The 24755-nt window shown below is 33.5% G+C and overlaps 1 protein-coding gene across 1 annotated transcript in view; it reads left to right on the top strand.

Moving 5' to 3' along the window:
- The window catches only part of ADAM32 (ADAM metallopeptidase domain 32), a 140038-nt gene that overhangs the window by 19623 nt on the left and 95660 nt on the right, over positions 1-24755 (top strand). Inside the window, exons 4-10 of the mRNA XM_019626793.1 lie at positions 296-371; positions 4932-5008; positions 10055-10232; positions 12120-12188; positions 15317-15388; positions 15594-15760; positions 22410-22491. Coding sequence (XP_019482338.1) covers positions 296-371; positions 4932-5008; positions 10055-10232; positions 12120-12188; positions 15317-15388; positions 15594-15760; positions 22410-22491 — 721 coding nt within the window. The remainder of the gene's footprint in view (positions 1-295; positions 372-4931; positions 5009-10054; positions 10233-12119; positions 12189-15316; positions 15389-15593; positions 15761-22409; positions 22492-24755) is intronic.

Raw genomic sequence — 24755 nt, 5'->3', positions numbered from 1 at the left:
ATACTACCCTTGTCAGGGGTTGGCAAATTTTTCTCTAACAGCCCAGATAGTAAGTATTTTTGGCCTTGAGGGCCATACTATTTATGTCAAAATGACCCAACTCTGCTGTTGTAGCAGGAAAGCAGCCATAGAGCATACATAACTAAATGGGTGTGACAGTGTTCCAATAAAACTTTATTTAAAAAAAACAGAAGGTAGGTCAGATTTGGCCTGAGCACGTTAGTTTGTAGGCCACTGCTTTATATGTTTCAAAAAGAATAACTTTTAAAATTCTCTCAATCTTTTTTACATTTAGATATTTTTTAGCAGATAATTTTATGGTTTATTTGTATAATCAAGGATCTTTGAATTCTCATTCTTCAAATATTCAGGTAAGATTTCAGTTCCATTTTACAGATTTTTTTAACCTTTATTACATTGAATAAATGCTTTCCTAATACAGAAGTCTCTATTCACAGGGGATATATTTAAGGGATCCATTTATTACATCAGTTCCCCCACTGTTATGCTTTCCTGAAATCTTGGTAAATTAAAGACAAACTGTGTTGACTTAGCACTTCTCACTCTGCCTAGACCAGAAATACCATTTTGTTGAAAACATGAATATAAATTTAAAAAATATTAGAAGCAAACACAAATATTACTGGATACAAAATTGTAGATTGAAAACCTTTCCTTATTTTATCACTTATCCCATCCATCAAGAAATCCTATTGAATCTACCCTTCAGATTATCCACCCTCTTTCAGTGTCTTCGTGTACTGACACCACTCTTTTCTAAGTAAAAATCATATTTAATTGGGATTATTGCCATTACTTCTTGAATAACCTCCCTGCTTCCACACCTTACCCATCCCCTCAGTCAGTCCTCAACACAGCAACCAGATTGATCCTGTTAAAATCTAGCCAGATCATGTCACTACTCTGCTCAGAACCCTCCATTGGCTGACCACCTGTTGCTCACAAAGTGAAAACCAGTCATTTCAATATCCAATAGCCTTTATATAATCTGGTTCTCTTTACCTGTCTGACCTAATTTCCTGTTATTCTCTATCTTGCTCACTCTGTTTCAATCACATTTCTCTCTTTGCTGTTCCTCAGACATACCAGACATGTTCTGCTTTCAAGAACTTGGCACTTTCTATTTCTTCTGATCCATATGCTTGTTCTTTTCCAAAACACCCACATGTTTTTTCCCCTCATTTCCTTCAGGTCTTTGCTCAAAATAACACCATTAGTCTTTGACTAACCCCTATGTTAAACTATACTCTTACCTTACCTGTTTTGTTTTTCTTCATAATGGTTATCAATATATGATGTGCCATATATTTTATCTATTTACTTTATTTTCTGTTTCTCCAGTGAAATATAATCTTCAAGAGGTTAGGAGGTTTTGTCTGTTTTATATGCTAATGTATCCCCAATGCCTAGAAGAATACCTGGCATATAGTTGGCATGTAATAAAAATTTGCTGAAATATAGAATTGGACACCATGTTACTTCATTTATATTGGATAGGACCATCAGTTTCCTTTTCTTGCTCCTTCTTTCCTCCCCTTAGTTCCGACATAAACAAGTGTTTTAATGAGAAACCTTACATTGATTCTTACTAAAAGTTATAGAACTATTGAATCTTGGAAATTATATAATCTTCCTTTTTTTGTGATGATGTTTGATAGACCTCCAGCTTAACTGTACTGTGGTCAGAAACCAAATTTTGTATGATTTCAATTTAAAATTTGTTCTTATGCTTCATAGCCAGAATATGGTTTCATTTTTGTATATGTTCCATGTTCTTGAAAAAGAAAGTGTATTCTACAGTTTTAAAGTATAGTGTTCTCAGCATAAATAGGGATACTTTGTGACAACAAAAACATAAAAGGGGAGAGAGTAAAGGTATGAATTTGCAAAGGGGAATGAAGTTAAGCATGCTGAAGAAAAAAGACTATTGTATACTCCTTTATGAAACTTTCTTTTGCATAAACTTAATGGTAACCGCTCAACAAAAAAAGAGAACAAATCCAGAGCTGAGACATATAACATAAAAAAAGAGGAACCAGAGGAGAAAAATTATAGAATACCACCAAACTAAAACAGACAGAAACACAAAGGCAAAGAAACAATGGAGACACTGAGCTACCAGAAAACAAAAGATAAAATGGCTATAGGAAATCCTCATGTATCAATAATCACTCTAAATATAAATTGACTGAACTCACCAATAAAAAGGCACAGAGTAGCAGATTGGATCAAAAACCAAAACCCAACAATATGCCACCTTCAGCAGACACATCTCAGCTGCAAGGACAAATATAGACTCAAAGTGAAAGGGTGGAAATCAATACTCCAAGCATATGGCATCCAGAGAAAAGTGGGTGTAGCCATACTTATTTCCGATGAAACAGACTTCAGGATAAAAAATAATGAAATAAAGGTGAACATTTGGTAATAATAAAGGGACAATATAACAAGAAAACATAACACTTACCAATGTAATGCTCCCAGTCAGGGAGCACCAAAATATGTAAAGCAACTACTAACAGAACTAAAGGGAAACTAAGATAAAAAACAAAAGAAAAAAACAAAGAAAGAAAAAAAAAACACCAAAAGGCAAAAAGAACAACAACAACAAAAGAACTAAAGGGAGAAACTGACAAAAACAATTATAGTAGGGAACCTAAATACCCAAATGATAGCTATGGATAGATCATCCAAATAGAAAATCAATAAAGAAGTATCAGCTTTAAATGACACATTAGCCTAAATGAACATAATTGACATTTACAGAGCCTTTCATCCTAGAACACCAGACTACACATTCTTTTCTAGTGTACGTGGAACATTCTCAAAGATAAACCATATGTTGGGCACAAAACTAGCATCAACAAATTTAAGAAGATTGAAATCATACCAAGCATATCTCCAATCACAGTGCTTTGAAATTGGAGATCAACTGCAAGAAGAGGGCTAGAAAACCCACAAATATGTGGAGATCAAACAATACTCAAGAATGACTGGGTCAAAGGAGAAATAAAAGGAGAGACCAAAATACACATCAGAACAAATGAGAATGAAAATACATCATATCAAAATTATTGGGATGCTGTAAAAGCATTAAAAAGAGGAAAGTTTATATCATTACAGGCTTATCTCAAGAAAGAAGAAAAATCCCAAATAAACAACCTAACATTATATCTTAAAGAAGTAGAAAAAGAACAGTGAGACCCAAAGTCAGCAGAATGAAGGAAATAATACAAATTAGAGCAGAATTAAATGAAATAGAGAAAAAGACAATAGAAAAAAATTAATACAACAAAGAGCTGGTTCTTTGAGAAGATTAATACAACTGACAAACCCCATGCTATATTCACTCACTAAGGAAAAGAAAGAAAAGACACAAACAAAATCAGAAATATATGGTGATGGAAGGAGACTCTGGGTGGTGAACACACAATGTGATATATAGATGATGTATTGCAGAATTGTGCACTTGAAACCTATGTAGCTTTACTAACTTTTGTCACCCCAATAAACTTTAATTAAAATTTAAAAAAAGAGAAGTTACAACAGATACCACAGAAATACAAAGGATCATACAAGAATACTATGAAGGACTGTACTTCACCAAATTCAATAACCTAGAAGAAATTCACAGGTTTTTAGAAATATATAACCTCCAATTGTCTATTGAAGGGCACTTAGGTTGCCTCCATACGCGTATCTTGGCTATTGTAAATAGCACTACAATGAAATAGGGGTGCATATATTTTTTCAAATTAGTGTTTGGATTTCTTTGGATAAATACCCAGAGATAGAATTGTTAGGTCATAAGATCTCTTTTTAGTTTTTTGAGGAACCTCTAACTGTTCTCCACAGTGGCTCCACCAATTTGTAATCCTGCCAACAGCACATAAGGGTTCCCTTTCCTTCACATCTTCACCAACACTTGTTTTACCTGCAGGGTATTACTATTACGTTAAGTGAGAGAAGTCAGAGAGGGAAAGACAAACACCATATGATATCACTTATATGTGGCATCTAAAGAACAAATTAACAAACAAAACAAACAGATTCACACCAGGGATACCAAAAAAATGTATACAAGTGGACACTTTGGTCAGTGTTGCTCAAGCAGTAGTTCCCCATAATCAGAAGTGTCTGGACATTGGTAACCACGATGAGCACCTCTTGTAATTGCAGAAGTCAAACATGACTTGTATTCATCTTTTGTTATTGGTATATATTGAGTATTAACAATTTTAATAGTTTTTTCCTTTCTTAAAACGTGTACACATTTTTTGGGCACCCTCTGTAGATACAGAGAACAAACTGATGGTTGTCAGATGGGAGGGGGCTTGGAAGTCTGGGTGGAAAGGTGACAGGATTAAGAAATACAAATTGGTAGTTATAAAATATTCACAAAATGGAAAATACAGCATAGGGAATATAGTCAATGATACTGTAATAACTATGCATAGTGCCAGGTGGGTACTAGACTAATCTGGGGAATCACTTCTAAATTATGTAAATGTTTAACCACTATGAGGTACATCTGAAAATAATATAAAATAATATTGACTGTCAACTGTAATTGAAAAATTAAAATGATTAAAAAAACATAAAAAACAAACCCATATTCACAGTCTTTGTCTTTTTAATTGGTGACCTAAATTTATATATTGGAAAATGATTTTACTGAAAATATGGGATTAACTTTGGAAGCAGGGTGTAAAATAATAAACCCAAGTATTAATCTGAAAAGAGTAGTTAATATAGTAAAAGTGGCAAATGTGAGGAGACTTTTTTTCTAAATATTGTTTTATTTATATTGATATAGCCTGTGAAAAATATTCAGAAAATTCAGTCAAGTAAGAAATCATTAGAACGTTTGGTCAATTCCTAAATAGCCCCCTTAATTTTTTCTTTTCTAGACTCAATGCTACTACCAAGGATACATTGAAGGATATCCAAATTCTGTCGTCACACTCAGCACATGCTCAGGATTGAGGTTATGTATTTTCTACTGTTGATTTGCAAAAATAATAGTTATGATACTTGGCTGGAGTGAATTTGCTATGTTGATATTAAATATGCAGCTGGAAGAAAATTCCCATGTGCAGAGTATTCAGCTATATTCTTCTCTTCTCACTGACCAGATAATTTCTAACTTCCTTGAGGGTTTAGATTTCCTGGTGTCCTTGCTCTATATCTTGTGTTTTCTTAACTACAGAAATGACAGTTGAATGTGTTTGACTACAGCAAGTTTGAGGACTAAGTTTAGGGTTGCTCATTTTATAGCAAATAGAGTATATATTTTTTTAAATTGGGGGGTTGGGGGATGGGAACAGTGCTGGGGAATTGGGGGAAAGGGAACAGACAAGTTGCTGTCGTTTTGTTCTTCAGTCTAGTTGTGGAGGATGTTGCTTCACTGGCCCAAGTTGGCACCATCATTGCGCTCTTCCCAGGCGAGGCACATCAGTCGCCAGCTTCTGGACGGCCGCTCACTGTGGCTGCTGGCTGCTCACGCTGGCTGCTGGCTACACACGGTAGCCCATGGCAACCCACTGCCACAGGGGCTGCAGCCTACACCGTCGCCGGCCACTCACAGCAGCCCAGCTCCAGGTTGAGCTGTTGTTCAGCATCTTAGCTGTGGAGGTCAGTGTCACTGGCCCTCATATGTGGGATCCGAACTGGGGCCCTCTGGCGTCCCAAGCCAGTTCTTAACCATCATACCACTCGGCCGGCCCGCAAATAGAGTATTTTTGATACCTACCATGACCCAGTTACTAGGCTAGTGTTTAGAGATATAAAGAGAAATAAAGGTGAATAAGTCATCCTTTTTCTCAAGGAAAATCATCTTCAGAGAGTGGGAAAAAAATTTTACATAAACATAATTATTAATATAGTACTCATTTTTCTAATAATATTATATCTGAAACTCTAAGAATCGTAGTGTTTCCCTCCTTAGTACTTAGAGAGTTTTCCATTCTGTCAGGAAATTCTTCACTCATTTTGTAGTATAGGATCTAAGGATCCTCTTTCCTTTTTTAAATTTATTGGTGACATTGGTTAATAAAAATGTATAGTTTTCAAGTGTACAATTCTGTAATTTATCATCTATATATTATTGCATTGTGTGTTCACCACCCAAAGTCATATCTTTTTCCATCATCATATATTTGACCCCCTTTACCCTTACTACTGCCCCCCCCCCACACACACCCTGTGGTAACCACTAAATTGCTGTGTATGTCTATGAGTTTTTGTTTATCTTGGTCGTTTCTTGTTTTCAGTTTTATGTCTCACATATGAGTGAAATCATATGGTCTTAACATTTTCTGTCTGACTTGTTTCTCTTAGCACAATAGTGTCAAATCCATCTATGTTGTCGCAAATGGCAGTATTTCATCTTTTTTATGGCTGAGTAATATTCCATTATGTGTGTGTGTGTGTGTGTGTGTGTGTGTGTGTGTGTGTGTGTGTGTGTGTGACATCTTCTTTATCCAATCATCTATTGAAGGACACTTTGGTTATTTCCATGTCTTGCCACTGTGACTAAAGCTGCAATGAACGTAGGGGTTCATATATCTTTTTTTTTAAGAAATTTTATTGGGGTACAGTGTGTTTTTCCAGGACCCATCAGCTCCAAGTCAAGTAGTTGTTTCAATCTCATTGTGGAGGGTGCAGCTCAGCTCCAAGTCCAGTTGCCACTTTCAATCTAGTTGCGGGTGGGGATGCAGCCCATTATCCCATGCGGGAATCAAACTGGCAACCTTGTTGTTAAGAGCATGCACTTAACTGAGCCACCCAGTCTCCCCTCATATATCTTTATGGATGAAAGTTTTCAGATTTTTTGTGTAGATACCTAGAAGAGGGATTGCTGGGTCATGTGGTAATTCTATTCTTAATTTTTTGTGTAAACTCCATACTGTTTCCATAGTAATGTACCAATTTACATTCCCACCAGCAGTGTATGAGGGTTCCTTTTTCTCCACAACCTCTCCAACACTTGTTATTACTTGTCTTGTTGATAATAGCCATTCTAAAAGGTGTGAGGTGATATCTCATTGTGTTTTTTTGTTTGTTTGATTGATTTGCATTTCTCTAATAGGTAGTGGTTGAGCATGTTTTCATTTGTCTGTGGTCATTTGTATGTCTTCTTGGGATAAGTATCTATTCAGATCGTCTGCTCATTTTTTAATTGGATTGTTTGGTTTTTGTTGTGTGAGTTCTTTATATAGTTTGGATATGAGCCCCTAATTGGAGGTGTTGTTTGCAAATATCTCCTTCCATTTGGTTGGTTGCCTTTTTGTTTTGTTGATGGTTTCTTTTGCTGTGCAAAAGCTTTTTGGTTTGATGTAATCCCATTCATTTAATTTTGGTTTTACTTCCCTTGTTTTTGAAGTTAAATTCATAAACTTCTCTTCAGGACCAACATCCATAACTTTGGTACCTATATTTTTTTCCATGCAATTTATTTTTTCAAGTCTTATATTTAGGACTTTGATCCATTTTGAGTTAATTTTTGTGGATGGTGACTAATAGAAGTCTGTTTTCATTCTTTTACACATGACTTTGCAATTTTCCTAGCACCATTTATTGAAAAGCCTTTCTTTTCTCCATTGTATGTTTTTGACTCCTTTTTTGAAAATTAATTGCCCATGTAAATGTGGGTTTATTTCTGAGTTCTCAATTCTGTTCCATTGATCTGTGTGTCTGTTTTTCTGCTAATACCATGCTGTTTTAATTATTGTTGCTTTGTAGTATAAATTGGTGTCAGGGAGTGTGATACTTCTGGTCTTGTTCTTTAAATCAGCATTGTTTTGGCTATTTGGGGTCTTTTTTGATTTTATGTAAATGGGATGATTTTTTGGTTCTGTTTCTTTAAAAAATGGCATTGGGATTTTGATATGGACTGCATTAAATATGTATATTGCTTTGGGTAATATGGCTATTTTAATTGTGATTCTTCTAATCCATCAACACAAAACATCTTTCCATTTCTTTGTGTGTTTTTCCATTTTTTAAAATAATGCCTTGTAGTTTTCAATGTATAGCTTTTTCACATCCTTTGTTAATTTTATTTTCAGATATTTTCTTTGTTTTTGTTGCAATTGCAAAAGGAATTGGTTTTTTTTTTCATTTTTTTCCTGCAGTTTTATTGTAGAATGCAATGCGAATGCAATGGATTTTTGTATATTGATTTTGTATTCTTCAACTTTACTTTTTTTTTTCTTGGAGGAGTTTTTAAGGTTTTCTATATAAAGAATCAAGTCATCTGCAAAAAGTGACAATTTGACTTCCTAATTTCCAATTTGGATACCTTTTTTTCTTTCTCTTGCCTGATTGCTCTGGCTAGTATTTCCAATACTATGTTCAATAACAGTGTTGAGAGTGGGCATTCTTGTCTTTTTTACTGGCCTTAGAGGAAAAGCTTTCAGTTTTTCACAATTGAGTATGATATTAGCGGAGGGTTTGTCATATGTGGCCTTCATTATGTTGAGGTACTTTCCTTCTGTACCCATTTTATTAGGTATTTTAATCATAAGTGGATGTTGTATGTTGTCATATGCTTTTTCTGCATCTATTGATATCATACGATTTTTATCCTCTATTTTGTTAATGTCGTGTATCACGTTGGTTGACTTGCTTGTATTGAACCACCCTTGCACCCCTGGAATGAACCCCACTTGATCATGATGTATAATCTTTTTAATGTATTGGTGTATTTGATTTGTATTTTTTTAGGATTTTTGCATCTGTATTTATCAGAGATATTAGTCTGTAGTTTTCTTTTTTTTTTTGTTATCCTTTCCAGGTTTTGATATCAAGGTAATGTTGGCCTCATAAAATGAGTTAAGAAGTATTGCTTCTTCTGCAGTTTTTTGGGAAGTATTGAGGACAGTTATTAAATCATTATGAGTGTTTGGTAGAATTCACTAGTCAAGCCATCTGGTCCTGGACTTTTAAATTTTGGGGTGGGGTGGGGTGGGGTGGGGTTTGATGATTGTTTCAACTTTCTTGCTGTTAATTGGTGTATTTAGATTTCCCAGTTCTGTGTGATTCAGTTTAGGAAGGCTATCGATATCTAAGAATTTGCCCATTTCTTCTAGGTTATTGAATTTGATGTCATATATTCTTTCATAGGATTCTTGTATGATCGTTTGTATTTCTGTGGTATCTATCGTAACTTCTCTTTTATTTCTGATTTTGCTTAGTTGTGTCTTTTCTCTTTTTCCATTTTGAGTCTAGCCAGAGGTTTGTCAATTTTATTAATCTTTTCAAAGAACAGCTTTTTTTGCATTAATTTGTTCTATTGTCATTTTGTTTCCTATTTTATTTAATTATGGTGTAATTTTTATTATAAGATCTTGTTTTAAATTTGTTATTCAGACTATGTGCAGAAACAAAATTGATAAATGACTTTTCATAATTACTGTTAAATTTTATTTTATTTTTTACTTCTTATTTTTTATTTTATTTGTTTTAGCTGAGCCATCCTGCCACCTGTTGGCAGCTCAGCGGCAGCTCAGCTTGGGCCATGAATTGAACCAGTGACCTTGTTGCTCAGAGCTCACACTCTTGAGTGAGCTCTTAACCAACTGAGCCACTTGGCCAGCCCTTAAATTTTATTTTTATAAATAAATTTCTCATTATATAGTCTTTAATTATGTAAGCAATGTAATCATTTTTCTAAAGGAGTGCAAACCAGAGAGAAGTTGATTAAGGTTTCTACATTGCTTTCATTAAGTCACTGATTTGGAGCACAGGGGAATTTCTTGATAACTGTAAAGCTGTACAGTTTTACATCTAACACTGATTACATAGTTTCTGTTGCATTTATAACTATAAAGAAAATGAAATGGGAAATTCGTTTTGTGGATTGGGGGACATCTTTTATCTCTTCAGAGTCATCTCCAAAACAAGGAATTTGGGCCAAAATACTGAGCTCAAAAACATTGTGTATTTTCTCCTTTTCTTTTTTGATTCTGTCAGAGTTTTATAATATAGAATTGATTTAAAAGCACTTAAATTTGTATCCTTAATTTTACAGAGGAATGCTGCAATTTGAAAATGTTTCTTATGGAATTGAGCCTCTGGAAGCTGCAGCTACATTTCAGCATATTATTTATGAATTAAGGAATGAAAACCATGAATTTGCAGTTTTTACTGAAAAAACGCATGGCACCGAACAAAACCCAATGGACTATAACATTTTTATAAGTGAAAAAGTTAGTTGTGTATGCTTTTTACTACTTTTAATGCAATTACTTCTTAACTTATTTAAAAAAAGACATTTATAAACCTGTTGTATAACTGTAGCAAATATTCTTTCCTTGAGAACATCCTCACCTTTTCTTAACCTTACAGTTTCCTTTGAACAAGACACCTTTTTCTCCTTGCTACAATCTAGCATTTACTTTTTATGACCTCTTTTAATTATTTTGTTTGTTACATAATTATACCTTTCTAAGAAGTAACTAATATATGTTCAGTATAAACTTTAAAATTCAGTTCCTGAACTTAATAAGTCTAAACCACCATCTTCAGACTTTTATGTGAGAGAGAAATAATCTCCGATCTTGTTTAACACACTATAATTTTGTCTCTGTTATAGCTTCAGACCCTATAAACAAAATAATTCAAGATTCAAATGAAGGTGTGCCAGCACCAAAGTATTTAATGCTGTCACATATATGTATATAATTTTAAATGAAATTTTGTTAACTAAATACTAAAATTTTTCTTCTGAGAATTTTGGAGGTAATTTTTAATGGCTTAGATAACCTACTATGGTGGACAGTGTTAGTGCTCTGCCAAGATCCCCTCAGATTCTTTTTTTCCATATTTTTGTGGATATAGGGCAGGAGGGTGGGATGTTCTGTCTTTGGTTGTGCTTTTGCTTTTAACATCTAGAATCTGTAACTCTTTTTAAAAATTTATACTTAAAATAAATTTTTTCAATTTTCTTTGTTTTATTTAGATATAATTGGCATATAACAGTGTATTAGTTTAAGACATACAACATAATGATTATATATATATATATATAAATGAAATGATATTGAAATGATCACCACAATAAGTCTAGTTGACAACCATTACCACATATAGCTCAACATCATTAATCATCAGGGAAATGCAAATCAAAACCACAATGAGATATCACCTCATTTAAAATGACTATTATCAAAAAGACAAGAAATAACAAGTGTAGGTGAGAATGTAGAGAAAAGGGAACCCTTGTGCACTGTTGGTAGGGATTGAAAATTGGTGCAGCCACTATGGAAAAACAGTATGGAAGTTCCTCACAAAATTAAAAATAGAGCCACCATATGATCCACCGTTTCTACTTCTGGGAATATATCCATAGGAAATCAAATCAGTATCTTGAAGAGACACCTACAGTCCTGTGTTCATTGCAGTTATATTCATAATAGCCAAGAAATGGAAACAACCTAAATATCCATTGATGGATGAAAGATAATATGTAACACACACACACACACACACACACACTCTGTCTCTCACATGATGGAATATTATTCAGCCTTAAAAATGAAGGAAATGCTGCCATTTGTGACAACATGGATGAACGTGGAAGATATGCTAAATGAAATCAGCCATACACAGAAAGACAAATACTGCATGATTTCACTAATATGTGGAATCTAAAATAATCAACCTCATAGATGCAGAGAGTAGAATGGTAGTTGTCAGGAGCTGGGTACAAGGAAAATTGGGGAAATATTGGTCAAAGGGTACAAAGTTTTAGTTAGGTAAGATAAATTAAGTTCTGGAGATTTAATATACAGTAATGTGACTATAGTTAACAATATTGTATTGTAAACTTGAAGTTTGCTAAGAGGGTTGATCTTATGTGTTCTCACCACAAAAAATAGAAAGAAAATGGTAACTATGTGAGGTGGATATAGTAATTAGCTTTATTATGCCAATTATTATACATATGTAGATCAAAGCATTGATTTTGACAACAAAAATAATTTTTATTTGTCACTTATACCTCAATGAAGATGGAAAAAAGATTTTAAAAAAGTTTAGAATAAACAATTTATGAAAGTCTTTATGTTTTTAAATACTGTTTTTCTTTTTTCTAGTCAGAATCAACTGTTTCAGACTTAATTCCTCTTTATCTTGAAATGCATGTTGTGGTGGACAAAGTTTTGGTATGTAATTTTCATTACTTTTAAATATTTGGTCTGAGTATATGATTATCCCAGTAGGAAGGAACTTAAAGATTCCAACCTTCTTACTTGCGTGTCATGGACAGAACAGGGAAAATATTTGCAAACTGAAAAACCACATATTCAAAGTTCTACTAGTTTTATCAGAAATGTTTTATTTGAAATATTTACATAACAAAACCCCATATATCAAAATGATCTTTTTGGTGGTACTTTACATCTTTAGGGCCTTTCTCAATCCACAGTATTTTTAATGGTGATATTTGTTTTAACTGACATTGTTTAAGATTTTAATTGTTGTTTGCACTTGGAGAACAGCAGTATGTAGTCTAGTGGTTGTTTTGCGCTATAAAATATGTATTGGCATAAAAGTGATGATAATATATAGCTATTTATGGGAGCTGCTTACATTAATATGTCAAGGTTTTTTGGGTTTTTTTAGCAGTTTTTAGTGGGATACCTGTTCCAGCCTGTTGTTTACCTAGTCTAAACGCACCTCTCAGTCTCTAATTTCCATAAGCAATTCTTGGGTGTCTGAACTTCAGGACTTTGGGGTGATAACTTAGTTTGCACTCAAAAAGGTGTGATTTTATTTCCCCTACATTTCAAGATTTCAGAAAACAGACAAAAATATACTTTCCAGGTTTTGTTCTGATGATAAGCATTGGATTGTCACACCTCTGAAATACCACAGTGAATATAAATTATACTCACTACCAGTTCTATTTGTAGGATTGTAAAGCTTGTCAGGAAGCCAGAGTTGAAGGTGGAGACAGGTGAGATTTCGAGAAGGATATGACAATACTTGATTTATTAGAGTACAAGGAAAAGGGCAAAATGAACATTTAAGAGAATTAAGATATTTCTAGAAAGATGACTAAATTTCTAGGGAATATTTTGGATTATGGAAATCATTTTGTTTCAGGATTATGTTACAAATTTTGAGAGCTGTTTTGAAAGCTTCTTGTCTAAATTGCCAGGTTTGCCAGCTATATAATACAGATTAAATATCCCTTTTCTATGTTCTTATACATATTTACATATTCTTTTAATAAATATTGAGTCAGCTATTACAACTGTGTTACTGGATGTTGGGCATATAAAGAAGATTGTCTTCAGTGACTTCACAATTGTAGCCTAGTGAATTCAGTGCCATGATGGAGACAAGCATACGGTACTATAAAAATACAGTCTAGTAATGGAGAAAGACATGGAAACACAAAACTGTAACCTGAGGTACTATAACAGCATGCAAGTAGGTGTTTTAAAATTTAGATTTATTATTATTCAGGTACGAGTATAGCGAGGCCAACAGATCAGGAAGTGATTGGTATTGGAAAGATGGGTGGGAGCCTTGATTGTGGTTTCTTTGGGAAGGATCTGGTGAGGCAAGGTAAACGGGTTTAGGATTGGCTAGTTTGAATCATTTCAGTTGTTTCTGGGGTATAGGGGTTGTTTCTAGTTGTCTGGTACCTGGCCCCAGGTGATTAGGGCAGGGGAATAATGGCTTGGAGTATAAGAACCTACCTGATAAAGGGTTGGGGTCTCAATTGGTTCATTTGGGTAAGTGGGCGTGGGTGAGGCCATGGAAGAGTTTGTGCAAAACCTTTCTTAGCAAGAGACATAAATATGAGAGAAGGTTCTTTTCAGAAAACTGTAAGAAGTTTAGTATACAGAGTTGAAGAAGGAAAATGGAAAAATGACTTGAAGAATTGACATGATATTTGGATTTTATCCCAAAAGTAATGGAGAGTCATTAGAAGATTTTAAACAGGGAGTGACATGTTAATGCTTTCATTTTAGAATCACCATTTTTGTAATACTGTAGGGACTGGATATCTGGTGAGAAAATTGGATAAGGAGGAACCATGTAAGAGATTATTTCAGTAGTAAAGAAAATTTATAAAGTAGTATAAAGTAGTAGTATTAGAAACAGAAAAGAAAGGACAGTTTTAAAAGGTACTGATGAGGTTGAATTAGAAGAACTGGTAAATTGATTTATTTATTCACTCAATAAATTTATTGAGCACGATCTGGATGCCAGTTATTGTTCTGTTTATTGTGGAAACAGCAGTGAACAAAACAGAAAAAGTTCTACTCTCATGGAACATGTGGTATTACTAAATGTGGGAGGTCATAGGTGATGCCATTCACTGTTGTAGGAGAAATGTAAGTAGGAACACATTTTTGAGGAATGATGATGAGTGTAGTTTTGGATATGTTTAATTTGAGGGTCTTGTGGAACATCAAAGATAGTATACTTCAGAGATATGATTTATAGATATGGGATTTGACATTGGCATATTCCACAGAACTTATTCAGATTTCAACAGTTACATATACACTCAGTTTGTGTGTGTGTGTGTATGTGTGTAGTTTTATGCGATAGTATCACAAATGTAGCCTTGTGTAACCATCACCACCAGTCAAGACACCACTCAACAGTACCATAACTACAAGACTCTCTTATGTTACCCCTTTATAGTTATACCCATCTCTCTCCCACTTCCTATACTTACTAACCCCGGCAATCACTAATCTCTTTATCTCTATGATTTCAGCAATATTGCATAAATGTTATCATGCAATATGTATCCTTTTGAGATTTCTTTAATACTCCGCATAATTGTCTTGAGATTTATCCAAGCTGTTCCATATATCAAAAATTCAGTTCCTTTTTATTACTGAGTAGTATTCCATGGTATGAGTGTACCGCAGTTTGTTTAATCAGTTAACCATTGAAGTATGAGTTGTTTCTAGTTTTGGGCTCTTATGAATACAGCTGTTATGAACATTTATGTGTAAGTTTTTTGGGAGCATCAGTATTTATTTATTTGGGATAAATGCCTCAGAGTGCAATTGCTAGGTGGTATGGTTAGTCCATTATTTGTTTTGAAAGACTCTGCCAAACTACTTTTCAGAGTGGCTGTGTGATTTTACATTCCCACTAGTATGTATGAGTGATTACAATTTACATTCTGACTTATTTTGACCTATACTAACCCTAAAGCAGCCTCAAACCTGTAAGAGTAGATGGAGAGTAAGAGTAAATCTCAGACATATTATGTAACAAATTTGTATTTAAATTTAAAATTAATTCTGTTTTTCAGTATGATTTCTTGGGCTCTGATAGCATGATAGTAACAAATAAAGTCATCGAAATTATTGGCCTTGTAAATTCAGTAAGTATTTTCCTTTTCATGCTAGTTAAAACAATTTATACTAGTTTTTAAACTATAATTTTCATTAACTTGATGTGGCTTTTCTAAATAATAAATTCATCCACATAAACTAAGGTGGATTTTTCAAAACATTGAATTAATTTCTTGGTCATGTAAAATAACATAAAGATTAATTTTTTAATGTATTTATCTCTTCTGTTTTTAGATGTTTGCCCAATTTAAAGTTACTCTTGTGCTGTCATCATTGGAGTTGTGGTCAGATACAAATAAGATTTCTACAGTTGGTGAGGCAGATGAATTATTGCACAGATTTTTAGATTGGAAAAAATCCTATCTTACACTCAGGCCTCATGATATTGCGTATCTATTCATGTAAGAATAATGTTTCAGTATTTTTGGAAAACAGATCTCTGATAATGATGTTGCTTTATTTAGGGAATTGTTATTCATTTATGACTTTTCCAAAGGGAAGGGGGTGGGAAGATAGAAAAAAAAGTTTTTCAGCAAGTAGAAGCTAAAGGAGATCATAAGCAGTTGACTGTTCCTACAAGAATGTAAAAGGGACATCTTTAGCTGAAATGAAAGGGTGTTAATTAATATCAGGGTCTCATATGAAAGTATACATCTCACTGACTATATATATATATATATATTCTTATATATTGTATTCATCTTTTGTTATCAGTATATATTGAGTGTTACAATTTTAATAGTTTTTTCCTTTCTTAAAATGTGTATACATATTTTTGGCACCCTCTCTGTATATCTCCAGACTATTCTAATGTTGTAAAGGTGTGTGTGTGTGGGAGGGTTAATCATTCATAAATCTACTATGAAGGTTAAAAAACCAAAGTAGTAAAAATAATCATTGCTATAATAATTTGTGAAGAGATATACAAGATAAAAGATTTAAATTGTAACATCAAAAACATAAAATGTGAGGGTGGAGGGGTTAAAAATGTAGAGTTTCAGTATATGTTCAAACTTAGGTTGTAATCAACTTAAAATAGACTGTTACAAATATAACTTGTTTTATGTAAGCCTCATGGTAAGCATGAAGCCAAAACCCATAGTATATGAGTATACACAAAAGGTATGATGAAAGGAATCTAAGTATACTATTAAAAAAAAATCAAATCTCAAAGGAAGAGAGTAAGAGAAGAGGAAATGAACATAGGAATTACAAAACAGCCCGAAAACAATGAATAAAATAGCATTAAGTACATAGCTATCAATAGTTACTTTAAATGTAAATGGACTAAATTCTCTAATTGAAAGACAGAGTAGCTAGGTGGATAAAAAACATGACCCATCTATATGCTGCCTGCAAGAGACTCACTCCAGATGTAAAGATGAACACTGACTGTGAAAGGATGGAATAAGATATTCCATGCAAATTGAAACTAAAAAGAAATCTGAGGTAACTAATATCAGACAAAGTCAACTTTAAGACAAGACTGTCATAACAAAGAAGATCATTATATAATGATAAGTGGGCAATCCAAATAAATATATGCCTTTTATTTATTTTTCTTGCCTAATTGCTCTGGCTAGGACTTCCAATACTATGCTGAATAAGGTGGTGAAAGGGCATTTTTGTCTTGTTTTTGATCTTAGAGGAAAAGCTTTCAATTTTTCACTTTTGAGTGTATCAGCTGTGGACTTATCATATATGGTCTTTATTATGTTGAGCTACATTCCCTTTATACTCACTTGGTTGAGAGTTGTTATAATGGATGTTGAATTTTCTGTAATGCTTTTACTGCATATATAGAGATGGTCATACATTTATGCTTAATTTTATTAATATAGATTATCACTTTGTTGTTATTAGATGTTGAACAATCCTTGCATCCCTGGAATAATCCCACTTGATCATGGTCTATGATCTTCTTAATATATTCTATCGAGGATTTTTGCAATTTTGATCATCAGGGTTTTTAGCCTATAGTTCTCTCTCTCTCTCTCTCTCTCTCTCTCTCTCTCTCTCTCTCTCTCCTCTTTCTTTCGCAGTGTCATTGTCTAGTTTCAGCATCAGGGTAATGCTGGCTTCATAAAATAAGCTTCGAAGTTTTCCCTCCTTTTCTGTTTCAATAGTTTGAGAATGGTTGTTATAAATCCTGCTTTAAATGTTTGTTAGAATTCACCTGTGATGCCTCCTGGTACTGGGCTTTTGTTTTGGGGGAGTGTTTTGATTACTGCTTGAATTTCATTGCTAGTAGTTTGTTTGTTAAGATTTTCTGTTTTTTCCTGGTTCAGTCTTGCAAGGCTGTTTGTTTCTAGAAATTAATCCATTTTTTTCTAGGTTATTCAATTTGTTAGCATGTAATTGTTCATAGTGTTCTTTAATGATCTTTTATATTTCTGTGGTGGTGTTTGTAGTATCTCATTTTTCATTTCTGATTTTATTTATTTGTGCTCTCTTTGATGGACCTGGCTAGAGGCTTGTACATTTTATTTACCTTTCAGAGAATTGGCTCTTAGTTTCATTGATGTTTTTTTCTTTTTCTTTTCTCTTTTTTGGTCTCTGTATATTTATTTCCACTCTTATCTTTATTTTTTTTCATTTGATTTATTTTGGTTTTGGTTCTTTTTTTGTCTAGCTCTAGTTGGAAAGTTTGATTGTTTATTTGTGATGTTTCTTTAGGTAGGCCTGTATAGCTATGAACTTTTTTCTTAAAACTGCTTTTGCTGCATCCCATATATTTTGTAAGGTTGTGTTTTCATTTTCATTTGTCTCAGGGTAATTTTGATTTTCTGTTTGATCAACTGGTTTTTAGTAGCATATTCTTTATTCTCCATGTATTTGTGATTTTTCCAGTTTTTTTTCTGTAGTTGATTTTTAGTTTCATGCCATTGTGTTGGAAATATGCTTAATATAATTTCAGCCTTCTTGAATTTAGTGAGGCTTGTTTTGTGGCTTAATATATGGTCTTCCCTGGAGCATGTTCCATATGCACTTGAAAGAAATGTGTGTTCTGCAGTTTTGGGATTAAATGTTCTATAAATGTCTATTAATTCTATCTGGTGTAATGTGACATTTAAGCCCATTATTTCCTTATTAATTTTCTGTCTGAGTGATCTACCCATTGAGGTAAGTGGGGCATTAAAGTTCCCTACAATTATAATATTACTGTTAATTTCTACCTTTATGTCTATTAATATATACTTTATGTACTTAGGTGCTCCTATGTTGGGTATGTAGATATTTACAAATGTTATATCCTGTTCTTTGATTGACCCCCATATCATTATGTAATGTCTTTCTTTATCTCTTTTTACATTTTTTAAAGGTATACCCCAGCTTTCTTTTCATTTCTATTTGCATGGAATACCTCTTTATATACCTTCACTTTTAGTCTGTATATGTTTTTTATTTAAAGTGAGTATCTTGTAGGCAGCCTATAGATGCGTCTTTCTTTTTTTTTTAATCAATTCAACTATCCCATGTTTTTTGATTGGAGCATTTAGTCCATTTACATTTAGAGTAGTTTTGGTAGGTATGTGCTTATTGCCATTTTGTAATTCTTTTTTTAGTTGTTTTTGTTGTTCTTCACTGTTCCTTTCTCCTTGTGATCTCTTTCCTTTTGGTTTACTGGTTTTCTTTAGTGTTTTGTTTGGGTTCCTTTCTCTTTATATTTTTGTGTATTTTTTGTAGGGTTTTGGTTTGGGGTTACCATGAGGTTCATGTATATCCATTTATAGCTATAGCAATCTGTTTTAAGCTGATAGGGGTTTATAAATTCAGACACATTCTAAAAGCACTACATTTTTACTTCCCCCTCCATGCTTTATGTTTTTGACATTATATTTTATATCTTTTTGTTTTGTATATCCCCTGACTATTGTCATTATAATTAATTTTGCTAGTTTTGTCTTTTAACCTTCATGTTTGCCTTTTAAGGGATTGACTCACTGTCTATTATATGTCAGCCTTTACCCATGAGATTTTTTTTTCTTTCCTGTATTTTCTAATTTCTGGTTATGGTCTTTTCTTTCCTGAATAAAGAAGACCCTTTAATATTTCTTGTAAACCTGGTTTAGTGGTGATGAACTCCTTCTGTTCTTGTTTGTCTGGGAAACTCTTTATCTCTCTTTCAATTCTGAATGATACCTTTCCTGGGTATAATATTCTAGGTTAAAAATCCCTTTCTTTCAGCACTTTAAATATTTACTGCTACTTCCTTCTGGCCTGTAGAGTTGCTGCTGAGAAATCAGCTGAGAGCCCAATGGGGTTTCTGTTATATGTGACTTGTTGCTTGCATCTTGCTGCCTTCAATATTAATTCTTTATCCTTAACTTTTGACACTTTAATTATAATATGTCTTGATGTGGAGTCAGGGTGGGTGTCTGATGTGCTGCCTGGCTAGGAGTGGGTTCCAAGTGGGATAACCTGGTGTACATGCGTATGCAGTTGCTCCCTGTTGTTCTGGCTGTCCATGGTCAGAACAAATTGATTGGGCCAGCCTCATGTGTGTATGCTACCTTGCCCTTATGGTCCAGGCAGGTTTGCACTGTGTGTGCACAGCATGCCCTGTTGCTTTTTTTTGTCTGTTGCTGTAGCCTTGTCTAGATGGGGCTGCTCTGAGTGGGTGGGCCACAGCATCCGACTAGTTCTGCACTTACTCTGGAAGGGGCAGCCTTGCCAGCCTCTTACTTTCTTTGGTTGTGGAAGCCCGATATGCACATGTAGCCCAGTGGGTGTGTATAGCAACACTCCATTGTACACATACGATCAATTTCTGATGGAGAGGTCCTGTGCCTGCATGCTATAGCTCTCTCCAGTTCCTTTTGGAGCTAGCTCTGTGAAGGGTGTCTGGGAATGCACTACAGTGGCTGTGCAGTTTGGCCAGAGCACCTGAATAGAGCTTCTGCCTACTATCCAATTGCAGGAAACTGTAAACAATGGCACTTACTGGTTCCTCTAGTCCTGGAGAGTTCCATCAGCTCCTGGAGTGCTGTCATGGTTCCCCAACCATCTCTATGTGTTGTCTCTCTCACTTGTTGTGCAGAAGCTGTTCATTTGTGCCTTGGTTGTCGCTCAGGAGGAATTGCTCTAAATATAGGTGTACATTTGATGCGTTCTTGGGAAGGGGCAAGCTCAGTGTCCTCCTATACCACCATCTTGGACCCCGTTACATCATATTTTATTTATCCATTCATCTGTCAATGGACACTTAAGAAGTGGACCTCTTGGGCAGCGTCCTGCATGGCTGGAGGTACTCACTATACTCTAACATTCCTCTATGGTAGAAATCATGGCTGAGGGACTCTCTCATAGCACTGAGCTGTGCTGCCCTTGGGGAATGGTGACATGGGTACAGTAGTGAAACTCTACTTACCTTTTTCAATGCATCTATTTGTGGATTTTTTTTCCAGTGGGACACTATGACCTCTCCTCTGGACTCTTGGACTCTTACAAAATTACTCTCATCTGTGGGTGGTTCTCAAAATCATTGTTTCAGGGGGAAGATGGAGGCTGGAAACACCTATTCTACTATATTGCTTATGTCACTCCACAAGATGAATGCTAATACATTATCTCTACTTGCTTGTAGTTTACAGGAGAAAAAAAGAATGAGGGGGTCTGACTCAAAATAATGTATATAAAAAGTCAAATTAAAGAAGTGATAATTAAATTAGAAGTAGGAAGGCGGAGTTAGGCATGCTTAAATTCAGAGAAAAGAGGTTGAAAGCATTCCAGATTATGGAATCAGTGAGACTAAATAATTTGTAGTTCTTCTCAAAGAGTATGGACTTACATATAAGTTGTATATATACTTGTATTTGGAACTGTAGCTAAATCTTTGAAGGAGGGTAAGGATATAAGAAACATTGAAGAAGTAAAACATTAAATCTTGAGAAGTGATTTTATGTGGGGACCGGGTGGTGGGCAATATTAAGTAAAAAGTATTATTGAGCTCAGCTCATATGCATAGAGTTTTAGGGGAAATTTTATCTATTGAGAGAACTATCTTGGATGAAAAAAGAGTGTAAACAATACTTAGACATTGGAATGTAAAGCCAAAGTTGGTTACAACAGCAAAAATTTGAAAACAAGCGCTGGAGGGGTTAGGTATAAACAATATCAGAGAAACAGAATAAAGGCAGCAGTGGGGAGACTGTGCAATTGTGAAGGGCAGCTGACACCGAAGGGGCATTTTAAATTGAGAATTCAGTACCAAGCTTTCTTACACACATTCTGGAATGTTTATTTTGGTGGGAGCTCTAAAGATGACGTAATTTATGTTTTAAGTATATACCTTTGTGGTTAAGAGTATGGCTCCAGATTCAGACTGCGCAAGTTCATATCCTTCAGTAGCACTTATTATTTGTGCTACCTTGAGGAAGTTACTGATACTTCCCATCTGATGTTTGATTTTTTTCAAGGGGGATAAAATAGTATCTATTTTACTGGCTTCATTTGAGTATTAAATAGAATTATTTATGTAGATCTCTCCAAATTGTGCCGTTATTATACAACAATTTATATGGACCCTTATTCAAAGCAGAAATAACAATGTTAAATTGTAGAACAATTGAGTCATTCCTATGAAAAACTGGTGAGCTTTTCTACACGAGAGTGAAAAATTTTAACCCATACATTAAAACTATTTTTCATTGTTACTCAGCAAAATGCTTTTGATGAAAATATTTGATCAAAGATTTTTGTTAGTCATAACCAAATGTGATGAGAACAGTAAAGGAAGCCATCAAAAACTTGGATTCACTGGATATGTTTTAGAAATCCTGAGCAGAGTGTTTAATCTCATTTAATTAAGGGTAACTATTGCATTGTTCTGTACACCTGAAACTAAAAAAAAAAAATAAATAAAAGAATACCTTCCAAATTTGAAACAACTAAGGACATATGGAAAGATTATAACTGAATTTGCTTCAGACTAGGATTTTATGAAGTACAGTTTATTAGCAGGAATTCTCATATTTGAATTGTTTGTCAAATGAATTATAAATGTATATTTTTTATTATTACTATTATTATTATTATCATTATTTTTAGCTATAGAGAGTATCCAGATTATGTGGGAGCAACGTTTCCTGGAAAGATGTGTGTTTCTCAGCATTCTGCAGGAATTGTTTTGGTAGGTAATTATTTAATCTTATTTTTAAAATTATACATTTAAATTTTATCTTACATTATAGCATCTTTTTATACAGCTTACATCTATATTTACATTTAGAGATTGCATTTATTTTTAATTACTTTTAAAAATTTAAAGTGTATAAAAGGAAGAGTATTCTGTAGAACAAGTGTATTTTTGCAATTGTTTGGAAATTAAAATGGAATAAAAATATCATAAATACATATGAATTCTTTAATATATAGAATAGTGAGTGCATTATGAAAAATTATCTGTAATGAAATTTTGGTAGCTCAAATAGATTTTTGCTTGTAGAATAAAATTGGAGAAATAGTCTTATAAATAAAATAGCTTCAAAATCAAAACAAATGATCAACTAAAAAGTATAATAAAAATCTTTTAAAATGTTTCAGGCAGTATTTAGAAGAAACTTTTATGTGTATTTTAAATATTTATAGTGCTTATAAGTATTTTATGTATATACAAATAAATTATTGGTACAATTAGATGCATTATTGAAAGGTGAAGTAATTTGTTGAGCCATTACCCACCTTATTCCTTCTTTTTAAAAACAAACTTAAGTATTATATATTTTTTTAATTACAAAATAATTTGTTATTCATGTCCACTTTTTAATGCACATATGGAAACATATAAAAAAATTCATATAATCTAGCATCTTCCCACTCAGGAAGTGATCACTATACTTAGCCCACTCTATTTGTCATATACATATTCTTAATATTTTAATACTTTTTATATTATTAAAACATATTAGTATTATATAGTATGACATATATGTATATATACATGTCATACTATATAATATACATAATTATATATAATATATTAAATATTATCATTTTTGTAATATTTACATTTTATTATTTAAATAATTCCTATTTACCTTAGACAGTATCCATTGATTATTTGCTATGAAAAACAAGAGATGTAAAATAGCTGTACACTTCTCATATCCATTGTCAAGATGTATAAAATTTATAATTTTATAGAACTTTTGTACTTTGTCTACAGGTTGATTTAATAATTAAACCAATAATTAGTACTTTACAGCATTTTGAATATATAACTAATATTAACTATTGAATAAAGAAATATATTATTATGCTAGTAAAGCTTTGATGGTCAAAAGAGGATCTTTTGGGTATCACGGTCTAACAGAGCTTCTTAATTTGTTTTTAACTTACTTCTATGGGTGAAATCAACTGCCACAGAACATTAAACCTTATCTTCCTTTCCTGGAATTCTTTGCTATGTGTATTTTTCTGAAATAACTCTGGAATTTTTTTTTAAACAATGTATATAAATGGCAAACATTGAATTATTTTATTAATGAAAATACTTTTGCTTTCCCACATTTGATTGATAATTTGGCTAGGTGTAGAATCCTAGTTCTCACATTTTTCTGTCTCAGCATTTTGAAGATTGATGTATTGTGCTTTTTTCAAATTTTGAGGTGAAAGGATGGCAAGGAAACTTGAGGGTGATTGTTAAGAGAATTTGAACTGGTTAAGGGAGGAGAGAAGTCATAAGGAAGTTAGGAGCAGTGAAAATTTAGGAACCATGGTTTGGATATGCTGGTGGGTACGCAGATTGTAGGAGTTGCGGTGCTAGAGGAGTGATTAGGAAAGACATCAGGTGGTCAGGATGTGGGATGCACTTTATAGAGATGATGGAGCAGTTGCAGTTATTGGTAACAATTTGTTGACAAGGCTTAGAGTGCGAACCATAAGAATGAGTGGCAGGCAGGGTGTAGGATAGAATAATTGGAGGAGATGAATTCAAGGAATTATTCTTTTACAAAGCTTTGTTTTTTTTTTTTTAGAGGGAAAAGAACATCTTTATTTCTGTAACTGTTCACTTTCTCTACCATATTAAAAAATCACACATGGTGAATTTTATGGTGTATCCATTGTACCTTGTTGAAGCTGGGTTGTTTTTTTTTAATTTAGTAAAAATATTTTAATGTAAGGCTGATTAACTTTTCACTGGATGTTTAAAATAACATTTTAAAAAAATTTATTTTTTTAATTATTATTTTTTATTGTGAAATTCACATTTTTTAGAATTAGTTTCAGCTGTACAACACAGTGTAATAGTTATACTTTTTACCCCTCGAGATGACAACCCCCTCCCCCAATCCGCTGCCCCAATTCCCCCCCAATATCATACATATCTATTACAATTCCCTTGACTCCACTCTCACACTATACTCCACGTCCCATGACTATATATATATATAC

Source organism: Hipposideros armiger, unplaced genomic scaffold (genome assembly GCF_001890085.2).
Source record: "Hipposideros armiger isolate ML-2016 unplaced genomic scaffold, ASM189008v1 scaffold_690, whole genome shotgun sequence".
NCBI classification, from domain to species: domain Eukaryota; kingdom Metazoa; phylum Chordata; class Mammalia; order Chiroptera; family Hipposideridae; genus Hipposideros; species Hipposideros armiger.
This window is presented reverse-complemented; position numbering and strand designations above follow the sequence as displayed.